The following is an 18,734-nucleotide window of genomic DNA, read 5'->3' as shown; positions in this document are numbered from 1 at the left end:
TTTCTTCAAGTTCAATGAAATTATATTCACTATTACTATTATAATGTATAGAATGGCCAATGCCAAGAGACTCACAAAAAATAATCTGGGATCATTGACTTAAAAGACGTGTAACCAACTGACCAAAGACATGTAATAAAATGATTAAATGGCTATATTCCGTAAAAAGAAATATAAATAGTATTCTGTTATAAATATTTCAGAAAAAAAAAACTTAGCTATTGCATTATGTTATATATCAATATTGTTAACTGACGTTATGTTACTTATGTTTCCAAAAGCAATTTAAGTTTAATTCTGTATTATTAATTATATGTAGAAAAACTTTTTACTTTAAAGAGACTAAATTTCCATATATGTTAAACAATGTATTGATGCACAGGATAAATGAATGTTACATTCTGTCAATATAATCAAAAATATTTTATAAAATACATGAATTGCAAATAAATCTCCATAAGAATACAATATTTTATTTTCCAATTGATTTTTACAACTCATAAAAAAATTATAAAAAAAGAACAATAACAGCTGAAAGTTTAAGATGCTATATTGAAAAATTTCCTTGTATAACTCAGCAGAAAATTTGATAGCTTTTGCAAAAAAAAAAGAAATATAAATATAAAATTATATTTCTTTTTAAATAAAGAAACATAAATTTTATTACTATTGCAATATTTTTTTTAATTTTTTTATTTTACTAATTTTTTTATGGGAAAAACACAGTATAATTATAATAAAATGAAAAGAGTTTAATGTTAATGTATTTCAATTTGACATTTTCAAGTGCTTCATTTGATAGCACAATAAAAGTGAAAATTAATATTTCATCTTTATATACAAAACTGTTGAAACCTGATACTGTAGGTGATGGCATGCATATATGTAGATAAATGTCTGTTCAATTAACTTTAAGAAACAATACATTGACTGAGTATAGAAAGAATCTTCATGCAAGCCTACTTTCAGCACCATTGTTTTGCAAACAAACACATCCAAAATATTTGGTAAAGAACTATCTTAAAAAAAAAAAAAAAAAAAAAAAAAAAGACATAACCATTTGAACAATTTCTTATCATTAGCACTTTAGTTTCAAGCCTCATGAAATAAGACTAACAAACTGAAAATGTAGAGAAAACTAAGTTACATAATTAGTTTTCACACTGTATAAGCAAACCAACTGAAATATTGGTTGTTTATGAAAGAAATATTCTATCCATTTGTTCAAGTTAAGTTTTATTGTCATTATAATGTTACACAAAGTCATTTTATATCATAAAAATCAGTTTACCTCAGATATCAGTTTGTATATACAAAACATAAAGCATAAAATTATTTAAACCATATTCTTTCCATTTCTGCTAATGTTATATCAACTTAATATACAAAATTATCATGATAGGCTAAGCAGTTAAGAAAAGAAGTATTCATATCGAAAACAGAATGATTGTAAGGAACTTGTAAGAAACAATCTGATTCCATTGAATTCTCTCTCACTACGAAACTACTTCATGATAATAAATAACATTGTTTACATATTTAGAGTAGAAGCATGGTTTAAACTTTGACCATCATACAGCAGTAAACAAGTCTGTAATTTTAAAATTTAAGATACCTTCATCTTAAATATAACAAAGTACAAATATATTTAAAGTCTATATAATCTCACTGTATTGCACTGAAAAATACAGCTGAACAACATCTCAAACTTACACACATGAAATCATATAACCACATTAACACAAACACTAATGTACCAAGTGCAATATACAAGTGCAGTGTAGAATTGAGTTCAGTACCAAAAATAATATATTTTAATAATTCATATTTTTAAAAATCCTTTCACTATTAAAAATTAAAATTGAATATAACCTAATATTTTTAATGAATAAATCATAATTTAATAATGCATAATATTGAAAATAACATACTGAAATTAGCAGATATGACTTTTTGACTTGTGCATGTCTTAATATTATGGCCATTTTAGAATTCTTTTATAGATACACATTCACAAGTATGGTGGCCAAAAAGAAACCACTCAGGAGGAAAGGAAGATTTTACACAAAAAATTCTTATAATAATAATAATTAAAAAAGAATTTCTTTTGGCAATAGAGGAAAGAAAAAAGTAAGAGTTCTAGAGTAAATAAGCTATCTGAATGTCTTTTAAAAACAAAATATTACCTTTAAAGTCATTTTAAACATATAATTCTGGATTTTTTTAAAAAACTTTTTGCATTCCTGGCAAAAGATTCTGTAATCATTATTAAAAGAAAAAAGTCAAATACTGACACATGTATAAAAGAACTATTACCAACTATTTATTAATTAATATGTTTTATTAAATAAGTAAGTAATTGTACATGACATATTTAAAATCTAAATTAGTCTTACTTTTTAATTGCATTAATTCAGTTTTTAAACTAATGGGTACGAAATGCTTAACATAAAAATTTAATGCCTGAAAGCAGCTTATTTACAATTCTATTATATTGAAAATTATTCCTAACATTTAAGCAATATTTCTATCGATTTAAAATTCATCATCAGAAAAAATTTGTTAATTTTCAACATCTTTACAATCTAATAATAATAATAATAATAATAATAATAATAAAAAAAAAAAAAGGGGGGGGGGGAGAGAGAGAGAGAGAAACCTGTTAACATTTTCTCATAACATAATTGGATTGCTTTATTTCTTTATATTGAATAATTTTGGAAAATTAAGAATGGCACTGAACTCTCTAGAAACATTTACAATGGAGCCAATGAAATATTTCAAAACTGAGAAAGTCTACAAAAGTCTACAAGTCCAGTACATAATTATCAAGCCTATAAACTTTTTATACAGGTCTGGAGAGATTTACAAAGATTTTCAAGGTTTGTGGAAGTGGCAGCTGCTGTATCTTCTGCTTCATAAAATAGGTGTATGTAAATGTATCACTATTTTCATTAGAATCTTCTTTATTTTTCACTGAAAAGCAATCTTTTCCTGAATCACTATCAAGATCATCAAATTCATCACTGTCTGCATCACTGAAGGCAACCCGTTTAAATATTACTGCTGTATTTTTGTAGTTTGCAAATTTTCGATCTTCACCCCCATTAGTTCGCGGATCTAAAGCACCATCATCGTCGTCATTTTCTTCGGCACTTCGTTTTAGATATGCCGAATTTCTAGTCATACTTTCCACTGAACTTTGTGAGCTTGATGGATTGGATGATGCTCCATATTTCTCACTGTCTGTGGGACCCTCCTCGAGAAAAGAGTCATCACTTATGTTATCAATTCCACTGTCACCATTGCCTGGTTGGCTTAGTTTTCTCTTGCCATTTTTTGGAGTACTGTTCTCACACTGATCCTTTTTATCATCATCTTCAGTTGTGATTTGAGATTCAGGGTCTTCACTGTCAATTGTAACTTCCATCTTTTGCACAGATTGTCCAGACCTTGGATTATTAATGTTTAACACAATTTTTGTATCTGGAGAAATTCTAGTGTAACCATGTCGTCTACTGCTGGTGTCTGCTTGACTATCCCGTCCACTGTCACTAGCTTCTGCTTGGCTATCTCGTCGATTTTCTACATCTGAGTGACTGCCTCGTCTGCTGTCATCAGCATCAGACTGACTACCTCTTCTACTATCAAAATTTTGTCTTCGCCGATCCTCAAAAATGGGTATCACAATCCTTTTCATTCGTCTTCTGCCTCTCTTGCGTTTAGGATGATGAGGTTTCTTTCGTTCTTTCAAAGAAGGATTTTCGATTTCCACATTTCTTCGTAAAAGTATTCTCACAGTTGAGCGGCAAAGCTCTTGCAAACTTAATGGACACATTTCAGCTAACAGAATATAATTCAAGACAGAAAGTTAATAAAATTAATTGTTAAAAGGTAAAAAATACTGCAAAAATATATGGAAAAATTACTTTTTCTTTTCCTTCCTCATTTAATTTTATGAACTTCAGTTAAAAAAACAAATCAAGTTTTAACTGCACAACAAAGCACGGAAAATGAAACTTTTATTCCTGCAATTTGAAATACTGTATACTCCTGAATATGAGCTAAGCATCTGATTTATTTTTCCTCAAAAATTTACCCAAAATTAAAAACCCTTACATATACCAAAATGGGAGGAGGGAACTTGTAATATTCAAACATGTCGGCATGAGGATAAAAATGTTGCCAAGCAGGTAAAATGAGTGGAATATTTTCGAATCAGATCACTTTAAAATAAAATGCCAGACATCAATAACGATTGTTCAAACTCTGGTAACCCTATATGAAGCTAGCTCGTTTATTGTCTTGTATACAATCTGTGGTGTCTCTGCTGTAAAGTCTTATTTTCAGTGCAAATTTGTGTTTTGTCTGAAAAATGAGCGAGAAGACAAATTCTTACTAGGCGAATTTCAAAATACAGATGATTGTGTTTGCTAAAAATTCTAACAACATTGTATCTGTTCGGCATTTCTACGTAAGTGAAAAAGTAAGTTTCAGAATAGAATGGATGCAAATTTTGCCAATAGATCATTCATTTTAGCAATGATGCAACAAATCAGCATTTAGAAACAATTTTAAAAACACAACTAATTTTCATAAAACGATTACCTCTTTTCACTTTTTTCATAAATTTAAAAAATACGAGCAAAAGAAATAAAAAAAGCATGATATTTAGCAATTTATCACTCCTGCTTAGTTAATGGAAAAAATACCTACATTTCTGCAAGATTAATGGAAATACATATGTCATCCCCATAATTCAGTTTCAGAAAATTTCCCAAAGTTCTTGGCTTATACACAGAAATATACAGTACTTTTATACTTAATTTTTATTTTAAGACATTTTATCAACAAACTATTTTTTATCAAAGAATTTTGAGAACAGGATTTCACAGAGTGCTAAAATTAAACTAAATAAAGAGTGTGAAATTTTAAGAGTGCTAATCAGTGACATTTAATTTACTTTTTCTATTGTGTTAGTTTTTAAAGTTCAACAAATCTCACAGAAAATTTGTATAGTAGAAAACAATATGTGAATCTAATCATTTAGCAATATATTGATTTTCAGAAGAAAGTAAAGATGAATTACACATCTGTGTGCACCTCAAATTTAATAATTATTAAAAAAAAATTTTTTTTAGACCAAACAGAGATCTCCGAGTTTCATCTGTATATAGCATTTCTACAAGACTGTGTACTATTCTAAGTTAGAATTCTGGATAATTCTAATGTATTCATTACATCTGTTAGTTGCTGATGCAACTTAATACTTTGGTAGAATGTTATAATGCAGATAAATTAATACAGATGCAAGTATAGGTACTAATTTTAGAGGAATTTTTTCCACATTTTTAGTGACATTTTTCTTTCTTACAGAGAAGAGTGCATATGTTGTTTTAATTTTCCTTTAGATTATGAAGACTTTACTGTTACACCAAAATGAGCAGGAACTGTGCAATAAGATTTAATGACAATTAATTTATACACATAAAGACATGTACATTCTGGATATCAAGTAAGTTTTTTAATGGAAATTAATACCTTTACCTTTTAAAACAAGACACCATGCACTACAGAAATACTTATTCATCACTTAATTTTTATACACTTAAATTTTTACATCAGAATATACAAATAAATACTTCTTTGGTTTTAGTGCCATTAAAATATAGACTGAAATTTTTATTTATTACAAACTAATGTTAAGTATAAAATGCTTATAAAAAACATAAACCTAAGCAAAGTTTTAACTTTATGACCTTTCACTGTAGAATTTTAAAGTGATTTCTGACAGAGATGCAGAAATGAATTTCTAAAATTTCAAGAAATGACATTTAAAAGATTTAGTCTAAAGAAGGTAGAGGATTAGACACTGAAATTCAATGTACTGAAATAACTGAAACATGCACTGCTGGCTTAATCAAAAAGCATCTTTCATATGTTTATTCTGTTTACTATTCTAAGGCAACTAAAAGATGATTTAATGCAACAAAAAGTAACTAACCAAAAACTTAGGTAAAATATGATTTCCCTCTTACTTCCAAAATTGTTTCAACTGGCAAGTGATCAAATTAAACATTTTTGGTAATTTTGTTTTCAAAACAATGGGTGGTTCTTGGGACCCATAAAAATTATAAAAGTATTGTTTCTCATGACTCTTAAGCATTGTAAACTAGAAAAGGAATGATCCTTTTTTTAAATTTTTCTCAAGGTTAGACCTTCTAATGATGTAAGATTTGTGTTTTGCTTTAATTTCAGACTTTATCATTTGGGGCAAATTCAATTTTATACAACATTTTTGCTAATCCGTTGAAATTACGTCGAAACTGAGATAGATATTGTCCCAGGTTTATATCAAAATTTGAAAACTGTTTCAGAGAAAAGAAATCATAATTTTCATTAATGAGAACTGTCTAAACTGTCTGAAATTGCAATTTTTTTAACACTATCTACTTGTATAACAAACTGCATAAAACAATTATTACAGAAAAGGAAAAATTTGCAACGATTTGTAATGATCTTGCTGGTGTAATTTGTTGGATCCAGTTAGCAATTAATAATAAGAGAAATGAAGAACCATATTATTGCTTTTAAACCAGTTTGTTATTACCACTTCTTCACATTTCTTTAATAATTTCATTAATCAGAAAATTTTGTTTTCTGTTTGCAATATTCGAACATCTTGAAATTTGCAACTACCATAAGAAGGCTTAGTTAGCACCCACTACACATTACTGGTGCCCAAAGACATGTTGTTCCATTAAATTTTGCCTAGCTTCTATCACATACTGCCAGAATTAAGCCTGAATTATAACTGCATTTATTTCACACATTTATTATACTTATGCCTTTCTCTGCCCAAGCCAGCTTAAGACTTATTTTATAAGGTATTTCTCCTACCCTCTTAGCGTGCCTTAGTAGGGTAGTGGTCTGCATGCTGGGCGTGTATTTCAGAGGTCCATGGTTTGATTCCCGGTGAAGGCGTTGCTCATTTTTCATCTTGCTTGCTTCCAAAAAATACCTAATGTCTCTACAGTGGCGTGCCAAAACTAAAAAGGGTGGTGGATGATTCTCCACACCCAGGATTTGGTGATTGGGTTCCCTAATCCCCAGTCGCCCTTTAAAAGGAGGAGTATATAAGGTATTTCTCCCGCCTTTCTAGCATGCCTTCGTGGTGTGGTGGTCTGCACACTGCATGTATATTCCAGAGGGCCGTGGTTTGATTCCCGGCGAAGGCATTGCTCATTTTTCATGACTTCTGCTTCCAAAAGACACTTATGTCTCTAGAATTTCACTCCTAAATAAATAAATTTCCACATATACTTGAGGCCGGTGGTAGACATTTTGTGGCCCTGTCATATCTCTACAGTCTGAAATTATGTTGTCAAGCATCTTGCGAATTTCTAAACTGCATTTATTTCACACATTTATTATACTTATGCCTTTCTCTGCCCAAGCCAGCTTAAGACTTATTTTATAAGGTATTTCTCCTACCCTCTTAGCGTGCCTTCGAGGGTAGTGGTCTGCATGCTGGGCGTGTATTTCAGAGGTCCGTGGTTTGATTCCCGGTGAAGGCGTTGCTCATTTTTCATCTTGCCTGCTTCCAAAAAATACCTAATGTCTCTACAGTGGCGTGCCAAAACTAAAAAGGGTGGTGGATGATGATTCTCCACACCCAGGATTTGGTGATTGGGTTCCCTAATCCCCAGTCGCCCTTTAAAAGGAGGAGTATATAAGGTATTTCTCCCGCCTTTCTAGCATGCCTTCGTGGTGTGGTGGTATGCACACTGCATGTATATTCCAGAGGGCTGTGGTTCGATTTCCGGCGAAGGCATTGCTCATTTTTCATGACTTCTGCTTCCAAAAAACACCTAATGTCTCTAGAATTTCACTCCTAAATAAATAAATTTCCACATATACTTGAGGCCAGTGGCAGACATTTTGTTTCCCTGTCATATCTCTACAGTCTGAAATTATGTTGCCAAGCATCTTCCTAATTTCTAAACATTTTCCCACCACCAAATTTTGCCTCCCAGTGTCTTCCCTAAATTATAAATATCCATTCCATTGCTCGGTTCTCTAAATTTTACAAATTTTGCCTTCCTTAAATTCCGCTGCACGATATGATTGCACCAGCTTTGGCATTGCTCCCGGGCTTATCTGTATAACAAATCAGTTATTCTCAATTCAGACAACACTAAATGTAATCTTCTGGCCTAAATCTTTCACCCCCCCCCCATATATAGAGGAATTTCAGTTAAATTTCTCCTAATCAACACACTCGACACTTCACAGCAGAGTTACCTGAAGTCTGTAATTCTCCCAATACATAATATCAGCATAATAGTTTACCATGCTCTTTGATATTCAATTACTAATACTAAAAAAGTGCTTATACATTGCAGCGTAAGTTTTAGCTGTAGTGCATTGATAATCATGCAGTGATGAAAGCAAAAAAACAATATATCATGATTTGCCAGGTTGCAGTCAAAGTAAAATTAAGAATCATGACTGCCCGGGTGTTTTATTATGGAAAAATATGAAAAGTGCAAGCAGAAAACACGAAAACGAATTTCTTAAAAAAAAAAGGGGGGGGGTTGTTAGTAATCCAGAGGTTCAGATATTAGATCATTCTGCATGTCGAATGTTGATTTTGGGACTTTGTACTGTAATAAAAAAACTTGATGGTACTTTCTGATTATTCACATCCCCATCCCAAAAGTTGCAAACTGGTTGCCACTAAATTTTCGCCAAGCAAATGCACAGAAGGCAGCAGCCATTTTCAAAATCACAGTGCACCTAGAATACCATAGAAGAGTGGTTAATGAAAAAAATTTAAAAAGCAAGAAACTTTGGAACTAAAGCACTTATGTTTAAGAAATATTTCTCTTTTGATAATTTTTCTTTCTCTTTGTTGCTCTCTATGTACATAGCAATCAGTTTTCAGTTTAAAAAAAAAAAAAAAAAATCTGAGAACTCCGCACAAACTTGGCACTGAACAACTCTGGCATTGTGCACTGGCAAAAACAGACATGTTACGCACATTCCTGAGTTGCCACACATACACATTTTGGAGAGAATTTTACCAACATACTGCTTTGCAACATTATTATTATTATTATTATTATATATTTGGTTGGAAGATATTGGATAATCAGAGAGAACCTTTTGATAGTATTCTATTAAACAAGGAAAATATAATTATGTACTTTATCAAAAGTACAGAAGATAGTTTGAAATTGTTCCCAAATTGATAAAATTTGCATAAATTTAATTGGATTTTAATAAATATTAAAATAAATGTAAGAAAACTTACGGAGTTTTACAGACGTAAGAGCTTCGTTGGGTTTCGGTAAAACAAGTGAGGCAAAAGAAACAGGAAGGAGATTTTTTACTTCATAACTAGTTTCACCAGTTCTGGTTACTTGCAATAACTATAATGATAATTACAAAATTTTAAAAAAAATATGTAAGCAAAGAAGTTATTTAAAAATATTTTAATGACAAAAGAAATGGTTAAAAAACTATGTGGTACGCCATCTGCTACTGACATGATGATGATTAAAAATATTTTTCAAGAAGATACCACAGGTTTATGAAGGGCAGCACCTATTTTGCTATTCCATCATTAAAATAAGGAATTCACAACCACATTTTTTACAAGAGTAGCTCCTTCAGTTATCACTTAGATACATTATGTATTAAAAAAAATCTAACTTAGAAACAAATTAGTTTTAAATATTTTTTCACAAGGCTACTTTTCTAAATAATTTTTAATTTTACATTAGCATATTTTTTTTCCATTAAATGAAATGAGTTGGTTAATAATTTTCAATCAGAATATTCACAAAAGAGAAAATTTAGAATAATTTTATAAAAAAAATTCAGAGTTTAGAATCATGAAGACAGGTATCTCTGAGGGTGGCTGCTTGATACTTTTACAGAGAAGCAGAGTAACACACATTTAGGAAGAAAAATATATTCCCATGATGAAAATCCTCGTACATTTTCAAAGGTGGCTAGTTTTTTTTTTTTTTTTTTTTTTTTTTTTTTAAGAATGCAAATAATCCACCAATTCACTCTTAAGAGTTATTTTGTAAATTTACATCAAATATTATCAAATTCTAAACTTAAATTTCTTGCAAACGACAAACATAAGTAGTTTTCCCAAAATACTGTTGTAAGATTGACAATGGAATTTAATAATCTTTTTTATGGATTTTAGCAACGGTTGCTGTCTAGGGTTAATATACAAAAAAATAAACAACTTGGAATATGCTATATATGTTAACAATACATCCTACATGATAACCACTTTAAGCTTAATGTTCTTTCCATAATTATCAGATTAGGATTCCCCTTCATGAGAATGATTTTCTCGGTTGGTTCTGGCCTTTAGTTCCAGAGAAAATTCATTTTTCAAATACATTTTTTGTAATTTAGTTTTAGGACAGCTAGTAATAAGAAATATACACAGATAGGTCTTCTTTTGTGGTGTTGAATCAATAGTTCAATTAAAATTGGTGTTGTTGTATGTTGAATTGATGTGTGTTGAAATCCTATGGTGATTTCATAAAATGAACCCAATATCAGGTAGTTAAAAACAGCCAGATACATTCACCAGTCTAAAAATACATTACTTTGATTTAATTAAATTTATACCATATTTTTACAATTAAAATTAATCCTTTTATATAAACATTTTACATTTAATTTACATCTTTTACATTCTTAATATAAAATAATGAATAGTAATCTAGATATTGTTTATATTTGTACTTGAAAATAAACGGCAGCTTATACAGCATCAGTGAGCTGGTATATTATATTTCAAGATCAAGAACAGCAGTGGTACTAATGGTAAAAAAGGATCTGTTGAAATTTATCCAGACATGAGGATCATTTGGCAATGTGTAAAGAGGGTAATTAAAAGGTTGTATCAGGGTAATTAGAAGATACTGTTGTTTAGGGATATCTGGCTGACTTATTGAAAAAGGAATCATCAAAAAATCATTTTTCTTTTATTAACAATGTGACACTACCAGGCTAAGGTTTTATTGAATTTACCACTAAAATGTCTTTCAATTATTACACTTTTCAATTAGAACATTAGCATGCAGAAAGAAATTTTTATTAATATTTCTCAATTCCTCTGGTTCATCTTAAACCTCTTACATTTTACTCTGCTTCCTTAGATATATGGTTACTTTTTCACTCAAGAAATTAAATATTTTTCATATTATTATTTTTTACTACATTTTTCTCATTTGGGCTTAATTTCTAAACCACTGTATGTCTAAGACTAGGACAGTTTATTTATGCAAGTAGTTTGATAAAATATTACTAGAACAAATACACTTAATTATATAATTTCATTTCTGGTAATGCATTTTATTATTTCTGTTCTTGCATATCCACTGTACATATTATTAGAAAATGAACAACTTAATTTTTTTAGCTACTTTAAGAACATTTTTTGGTTAGAGTAGATTTAAGGGTGCCCCTTGGATTATCGCTAAGTTGTTTTATTTATTGCCAAGTTGTTGTTTCATTTATGGTAACCTGAGTAGTTGAATGCTATAGAAACTCTATTATGACATAATTATTGGTTGCATGATTGCAGTGAATTTGAATGATGGGAAAAGGTTTGGAAAGGCTTGTTTGTTTGTTGGATTTTGAATAAGAAGTATGTTGTTATTGTGTGGTTTACACAGTAAAATGGCTGAATGTGGTAGGATTAATTTGAAGTTTCTGTATGATTTAGAATGAAAGGGAAAAATACATTAACTGACTGGTGTGTAAATGAAGGTTAACTTAGTAGCTAATATAAGTGTCCTGGTTGTAGGAAGGAAATGCATACGGTCAAACGTTGGAGGATACGGGCACTACAAAGGATATTTTTTTTACTCTTATTTTTGTGAGTTTATGTGGGGATGCCAGTATACAGATTCTAGTTCAGATAATTTTAGGAAGTTTTTAGATGCTGTTAATTAATTTTGTTTGACTTGCTAATTCGTAAATAAGGTAAGTGGATATTTCCTTTGTGTAGTGCAAAGATGAATTTCCTTTTTTATGTTATTTCATTGTTTGATTTAAAATGTAGTTTATTGAGATTATATATTTTTCTGTTGGCTGGTCCTTTGACTTTTTAAGTGAATATAGTTCGATGTGTACATGGACAAAGTCAAGGGAGAGCGCAATGCCTAGTTTGTGCAATTCTCTGATGTTTTTTGAAAGTGAAAATAGGTTGATGTGTACATGTATACTGAGTTTGTGCAATTCTTTGACTTGTTATTTTGGATTTATGTAGCGGCGATTTTTGCACAAAGTAACAAGTCAATGAATTGTACAAACTCTGTGTCCCTGTACCACCAATTATCACAGAGGGGCACCCGTAAATATATTTTTACCTATTTTTTTTGTTAAATACTAAACTGTGCTTAATGACATAAATACAGTGAAAACAAAATAAGGAAATTAAAATAAAATTTTTCTTACATGATCCTTCAAAGGCATGACTAAAATTCCACCAATGCGAACTAAATTTTTCATATAGTTTTCATGCTCCAATGGGCAAGAAGCTCCACAGTAGACTCTATCATACTGTTGTACAGAACTGTCTAGTAGTAAACAGTTTCCTACAACAAAACTTGGAGCACAAAACTCATATTTATCCAGAGCTGGGGATGAGTTTTGAAATTCTTCTAGTTTATTTCTGGCATAAATCACAACATCTCGATGCAATTCCACCCCATGATTGACACCGTATGTCCCTAAAATTAAAATTAATATTTTTTTAAAGGGAAGAAAGCAAGCATATGGGAAAATATTATTTAATATACAAGAACTTGATAACATGACTTTTTCAAAAGCTTTGTAGTAAAGTTTTATAAACTAGTTTAAAGTGACATATTAAAAAAATAAATAAACAAAGCAATTTTCTGCAACTAAGAAATGTAATAGCAAATATTACAATAATAGTAAGGAAAGAGTTGTAAAGACATTAGATATCTTTTAAGCAAGAGATGTTTAAAATGTGCAATGCCTCACTCAAACCTCTCAAATACATGCCGAGTGTGCTCACTACACCCTAAGCCATGCCAAGAAGGCGAGAGAAATACCTTATACCCCTCCTTTTAAAGGGTGACTGGGGACCCAATCGGCAAATCTTGGTGGTGGAGAATCATCATCCACCACCTTTTTCAATTCAAGCGCAACTGTAGAGACATCAGGCATTTTTTGAAGCAGGAGATATGAAAAATGAGCAATGCCCTTGCCAGGACTTGAACCTTGGACATCTCGAATACGTACCGAGTGTGCTGACCACTACACCACGAAGGCATGCTAAGAGGGCGGAAGAAATACCTTATACACTAATTGCTAAGTTTGGTTTAATTTATTGTCTCAGCAATTTCGGCAGAGGATTTAAAGTTCTTCATTGAATGGGACAGGAGTTCAAAATATAGGTAGATTGATGGAACAAGTCTCCAAATCTTAGAAAGCCGAAGAGAAGGAAAAATCAGCAAGGTAAAATCTCAGTCGAAGAGATATTTAAGATACCAGTTTTAAACAAGCATTACATTATTATGTCCTCAGTTTTTTCTTTAAAGAATAAAAATAAATAGAGAAAATGCCTGATTTCCTTTGTCTAAAACTTATCTTAGGCACCCCCAAAATTTCATACACATTTTTTAACAGCAACTCTCCTGGTACATATGAAGCAAACAGAAACAAAATCATAGAATTAAATGAGATGAAAATTTCAAAAGTGTACAGAAATTTTATTAAAATATTTAGATTATCACACCAGATAATTCACACCTGTTTGTGTTTCAAATTAGTTCATATTTGTTAAAAAATTTTTGATACTTCTACAAAAATAAAACTACCCATTCCTAGAGCAAAAATTCTAAATTATACGAAATATAAAGTAAAAAAAAAAAAAGCTACTTATTTTTTTCCCTCATTAACAAAATTATCCAAATATGAAGCTCAATTTCAAGGGCAAAATGAAAAGTTACAGATGGAAATTAAGAACAAATACTAAATGAAAAAGTAAACCTTATTTCAAAACATCATGAACAATTTATATATCATTTAATATCTCAAAAAGACAAATATTTCAGAAAATTAAGTTATTAGGGAAAAATGAGGGAAAGGTCTCGAGAAAATGTAGAATTATGCAGGTTTTCATTGTAAGAGGATAAAACTATATTAATTGATTTATTATTAGCATTATTTTATTTTAAGTTTTGTTTACTCTCCCTTAAAATTTAAAAACCAAATTTTTCAACATCTTAAAATACTTCTAAATGCATTCCATTTTAAAAATATGCAATATTAAATTATACTGTTCTGTTCTTGACAGAAAAAAAAAAAGCTTCTCTATTTTTATTGATATTTCTGATCAACAAAAAAAGATGTGCAGTTATGATATAAATATGTAGCTATTTTTAATAAATCCAAAGTTACAATTTTTTTTTTTTTTTTTTTTTAAATGAAACGTTAGCACGGAAGACAGACATTTGAACTGCAAAAGAATTTTCTTTAAAAGATATTTACTAGATATACTGGCATTTTGAAACAGCAACTTAAAGATGTTAAGGTATTTTCTGATTATCTCTAAGTCGGCAATTCATTGATGATTTTTAGATAATCAAAGGTTAATGATGGCAAAAAATATTTTTTATAATTTTTTTGCTCGTAGGTATTATTCTATTCATAAATACAAATAAAAAGAATTTTATAAGAAACAAATTTAAAGAGGAAAAGAAAAATTTGTACACCTATATTTAAACTTTTACAGTCAATGGATAATATTCAGCAAAATGACAGTTAAATATAAAGTTGTGTATATATATACCATGTGCATTATACATGTTTGTGCAGGTTGACAATTCTTAAGTGCTAACTCAAAAATATACCAAAAACATGGCAATTCTGCCAAATATTGAAACCACACACGTGAAAAAGCTACAGGAAATAAGTTAATTCACAAAATTTATCAGTCTGATTAGACCGAGACAATCTAGGACATATTTAATATCCTTAAGTTATTTCTCATTTGAAGACATTTTGGAAGGCGAAGGGAGATAAAGTAACATTTTCATATATTTTAATAGAAGGATCAAAATACAGCAAAATCTCTTGTAACAGGCACCCTAACTGGAATACTAATTAACTGGAAATATTAAAATAACACCTTTGAGGATCTAAATTTAAATTCCATATTTATGTCCATAAGATAAAAATACAGTGGGCTAACAATCTGGCAACACTCTCATATGTAAAGCTACATCTTATATCCATGTAACCCCACAATATGACTTTCTTTCCCACATATATCATAATGTGCAAACTTTGATTTCCATGTTTTTCAAGCATGATTCACAAATGTAAGATGTCATGTTTAATTGTTTCTTGCCTGGGAAGATGTTAAGAACATTACGTCACTGTTGGCATAACATGTAGCCCGTGATCATGTTTATAGATAAGAAGTCGAGTGAAAAAGATTCTCTTTCTTTTAAAACACATCTAGTCGCCATAGCTGATTTTAAGATTCAGTTATACGTTTGGAGTGTTAATAAAGAAAAGGTGCAGGCTTGAGTAGATATACACAGTTCTATTCCCAACACACTTCCTCCAGATGACTATGAAATAATCGAACAAATACTGGGGAAAGAAGAAACATGAGGAGGACGAGAGCGAGGATGAAGATGACATGCAGCACATGGAAGGATTGCAGACACTTATAAGATTTGCTGAACAATATTATAACACATGATATTATGAAACTTGTATACATAGTGAATTTTTAAAACTACAGAGACGAGCAGACAGACATTCAAAGTCATATGTCATCAGGATAAGAAATTCTTAATTTTCATGTGATAATAAATATGGCAATTTTAAAATATTGTTTAATTTTTTTATTTTTAGAAAAGTAAGATCGCAGGGCTTCTTTAATTAACCAGTCATTATTACCTAGACCTTTTAAGTCACTTCTTCCTTCCATTTCCATGCCAGAATACAAATTAGCTTGTGTATTTAAGATGAGGTTTTTTAGATTATAAGACAGAGTTCTGCCTCTCGAGGCAATGTTGCTTAGGTTATTGCTAGCTCAGATAAGATTTGTAGTCTTCGGCCATGCATTATAATTACTGATATTAGAATATCTACATCAGTTAGATTTAAAGCCAACTTCATGTTAAATTGATTTATGTAGCCTTCAGCTACTAGTTTACTTGAATTTCAATTTTTACATTCGACTTGAAGTTCCTTTAAGTTATCATAAGTGCTGCTTGAAGCTTGTAAGCACCAAGTGTGCTTTCTGGTCTTCCTTATTTTAAATAAAGAGTCTTCTACCCCCTTCTCAAAACTCAGTTGTTACTTAGTGATAATTTGCAGTCAGTCTGTCTAAAGTTTGGTTACAGTTTGTGATGGCCAAGAGAAGTACAAAACTTTATAAATGATTAATATACATACTTGTTTTAATCAAAAATAATAAGTATAATTTTTCATATTATTTATTTAATTGTGGGTCAGAGACTGAAAAACATGACCAAGGGACTTTGCAAGCTTCAGTTTTTACAGATGGCATTACAAAATATGAACTGTAAATTCTAGAAATATATAAACATTTATCCAGAAAAATCTTTTATCCAGAATCAACAAGGTGCCGTTAGTGCTAGTTCCGAGAGATTCTTTTCTTTTACTATGAAATACAAAATTCTTATATTAATACACTTGCCTGCTTATAAATCACAATTTATATAAATAGATGGTGAAAAGTGAATCAAATTAATTAATTTGAGGCTAAGAAATTAAAAATAATGCAAAAGCTTTTTTGATAAACAGAATTTGCCAATAATAAATAAGAAGACAAAAAAATTAACATCGTTTTCTCTATAAATCTCCTTTTAATTTTAATAAATGGAAAACAGTTCTTTTACACTTGTATTATGTGAAGAATATGTAACTTTCATAATGATACTATCTTTAAAAAAAAATCAACTGTGACACCAAACTGGGATGTGATTTATAATAACTATAATAAACTGGGATGTGATTTATAAGCAGGCAAGTTAGTGGTAGCGATGCTGACTGCCATATCAAATGGCCCACATTTAGAAGGCATGGATGTTTCTAATTGTATAGTGTCTGTGTGGCATGGAGGCACTTTAAATATGCAGGGAGCCAAACGTCCTCTCAAGAAGTTAGTGTTAGGGGTGACAGACCCTCAGGCTCATCTCTCCCATGGGGCGCTCTCCTTCAAAATTGGGGGGGGGGGGGGCAGAACCGAGATGTATGGTGCTCAAGGCTCTTGCCAACAACAGGTACAATCTTGACCCATTGCCACAATGAATTTTGTGGGCTTGCTCTGACGTCAGAGACCTGATTTGATGTTACTGTCGATCAGGTGGGATAAGTAAAAAAAAAAAATTAGTTGCATTTATACATATATTGATTTTTTCTTACAAGTTTTTTATATGTTTGCTGCAGTGCACACTTTTCCTATGATTACTAGTTTCATTCTAGGATATGTGTATATTCCAATTTCCTATTTGTTCAAGATTTCTATTCAATTTCTTTTAGATGTATTAAAAAAGCTCTACAATGGCCTAATATAATGTAACAGCATTACATTCAATTATATAGTCTTGAATATAACTTGAAATATGAAAATAAATTAATGTGTAAAACAAACAAAAATAACACATCACCTAGCAAAAGTCCTGCCATTGTACTGAGATATCCAGTACCACTACCAAGGTTCAAAAAAGACATTCCAGGACCAAGTTTTAAGGATTCCATAACCTCAGAATAAATACAAGGTGCTGAAAGATGAATATGACCATGTTTCCAAGCCATATCTCTATAGGCATTTTCCTTGCAACCTTCCAGATAATAGTTGGCACGATCAACTTCACGGAATATTTTCTCCACTATGGGAGACTTTATATATTCCGCTTCAGCTAACTTATCAATAAGCTCATCATTGTCTTCACCTGCACTCACAGCTCCCCCCATTTCTACCGGATACCACGGAAGAGCTGAAATATAGGTCATATATTTTAATAACAGAAGGTCTCAAAATCATATGAAAATCATAAAAAGACTGAATTTTATTGCACTTGCTTTCAAACATGGGGGGAAAAAATAAAATAAAAAATACAAATAAAGAAGTTCAAAAAATATTTATGTTTTCTGTATCATAATAATTCAATACATTACAAATAAGCAATTTTATATATAAAAACAGCAAGTATGTCATATCTTATATAGAAAATAGAAACATTCTGAATAAGGTATAAAAAATTCACTGGAACTGTATTAAAATTTTTATGTCTAAAACAAGATAGTCAAAGGTAAAAGAGTTACTCATTTCTTCTAAATTAATACCATACCAATTTGAATCTAGGGCACACTTTTTATTCAAAATTTTCTGATAGAAAAATAAGGTGTGACATAAATTAAAAATTAATAATTTGACTTTTTTCTGCCAATCTTCCACTTTCCAATTTGAATAGATTTTATACTAAACATTAAAGCATAGAATTCAATTTTTTTTTTTTTTTTTTTTTTTTTTGTTTCTCTATTTTAAGCCATGTTTGTTATGAAATAAACGTAATCAAAATATTCTTTGCAATAAAACAATTTATTCCAAAAGTGTTAATTAGTAATTCGCATAATAATTTCGACACTCAAAAGTTTGGCTGAGAATTTTGAAAGAC

At 30.3% G+C, this 18,734-nt stretch overlaps 1 protein-coding gene across 4 annotated transcripts in view; it reads right to left on the bottom strand.

Moving 5' to 3' along the window:
• Nucleotides 1-1,219: 1,219 nt before the first annotated feature.
• The window catches only part of LOC118179869 (protein-L-isoaspartate O-methyltransferase domain-containing protein 1-like), an 89,117-nt gene continuing 71,602 nt past the window's right edge, over nucleotides 1,220-18,734 (bottom strand). For all 4 annotated transcript variants that reach the window (XM_085821219.1, XM_035349033.2, XM_035349032.2 and 1 more), the window contains 4 exons: nucleotides 17,724-18,053; nucleotides 12,499-12,773; nucleotides 9,317-9,434; nucleotides 1,220-3,843 (listed from right to left, as the gene is read on the bottom strand). In XM_085821219.1, coding sequence (XP_085677345.1) covers nucleotides 2,846-3,843; nucleotides 9,317-9,434; nucleotides 12,499-12,773; nucleotides 17,724-18,030 — 1,698 coding nt within the window. In that variant the 5' untranslated portion in view covers nucleotides 18,031-18,053 and the 3' untranslated portion in view covers nucleotides 1,220-2,845. The remainder of the gene's footprint in view (nucleotides 3,844-9,316; nucleotides 9,435-12,498; nucleotides 12,774-17,723; nucleotides 18,054-18,734) is intronic.

Source organism: Stegodyphus dumicola, chromosome 7 (genome assembly GCF_044657685.1).
Source record: "Stegodyphus dumicola isolate Sdum_Otavi_A_Nest chromosome 7, ASM4465768v1".
Taxonomy (NCBI): Eukaryota; Metazoa; Arthropoda; class Arachnida; order Araneae; family Eresidae; genus Stegodyphus; species Stegodyphus dumicola.
The sequence above is the reverse complement of the archived record's forward strand: the minus strand, read 5'-3'. Positions and strand labels throughout refer to the sequence as shown.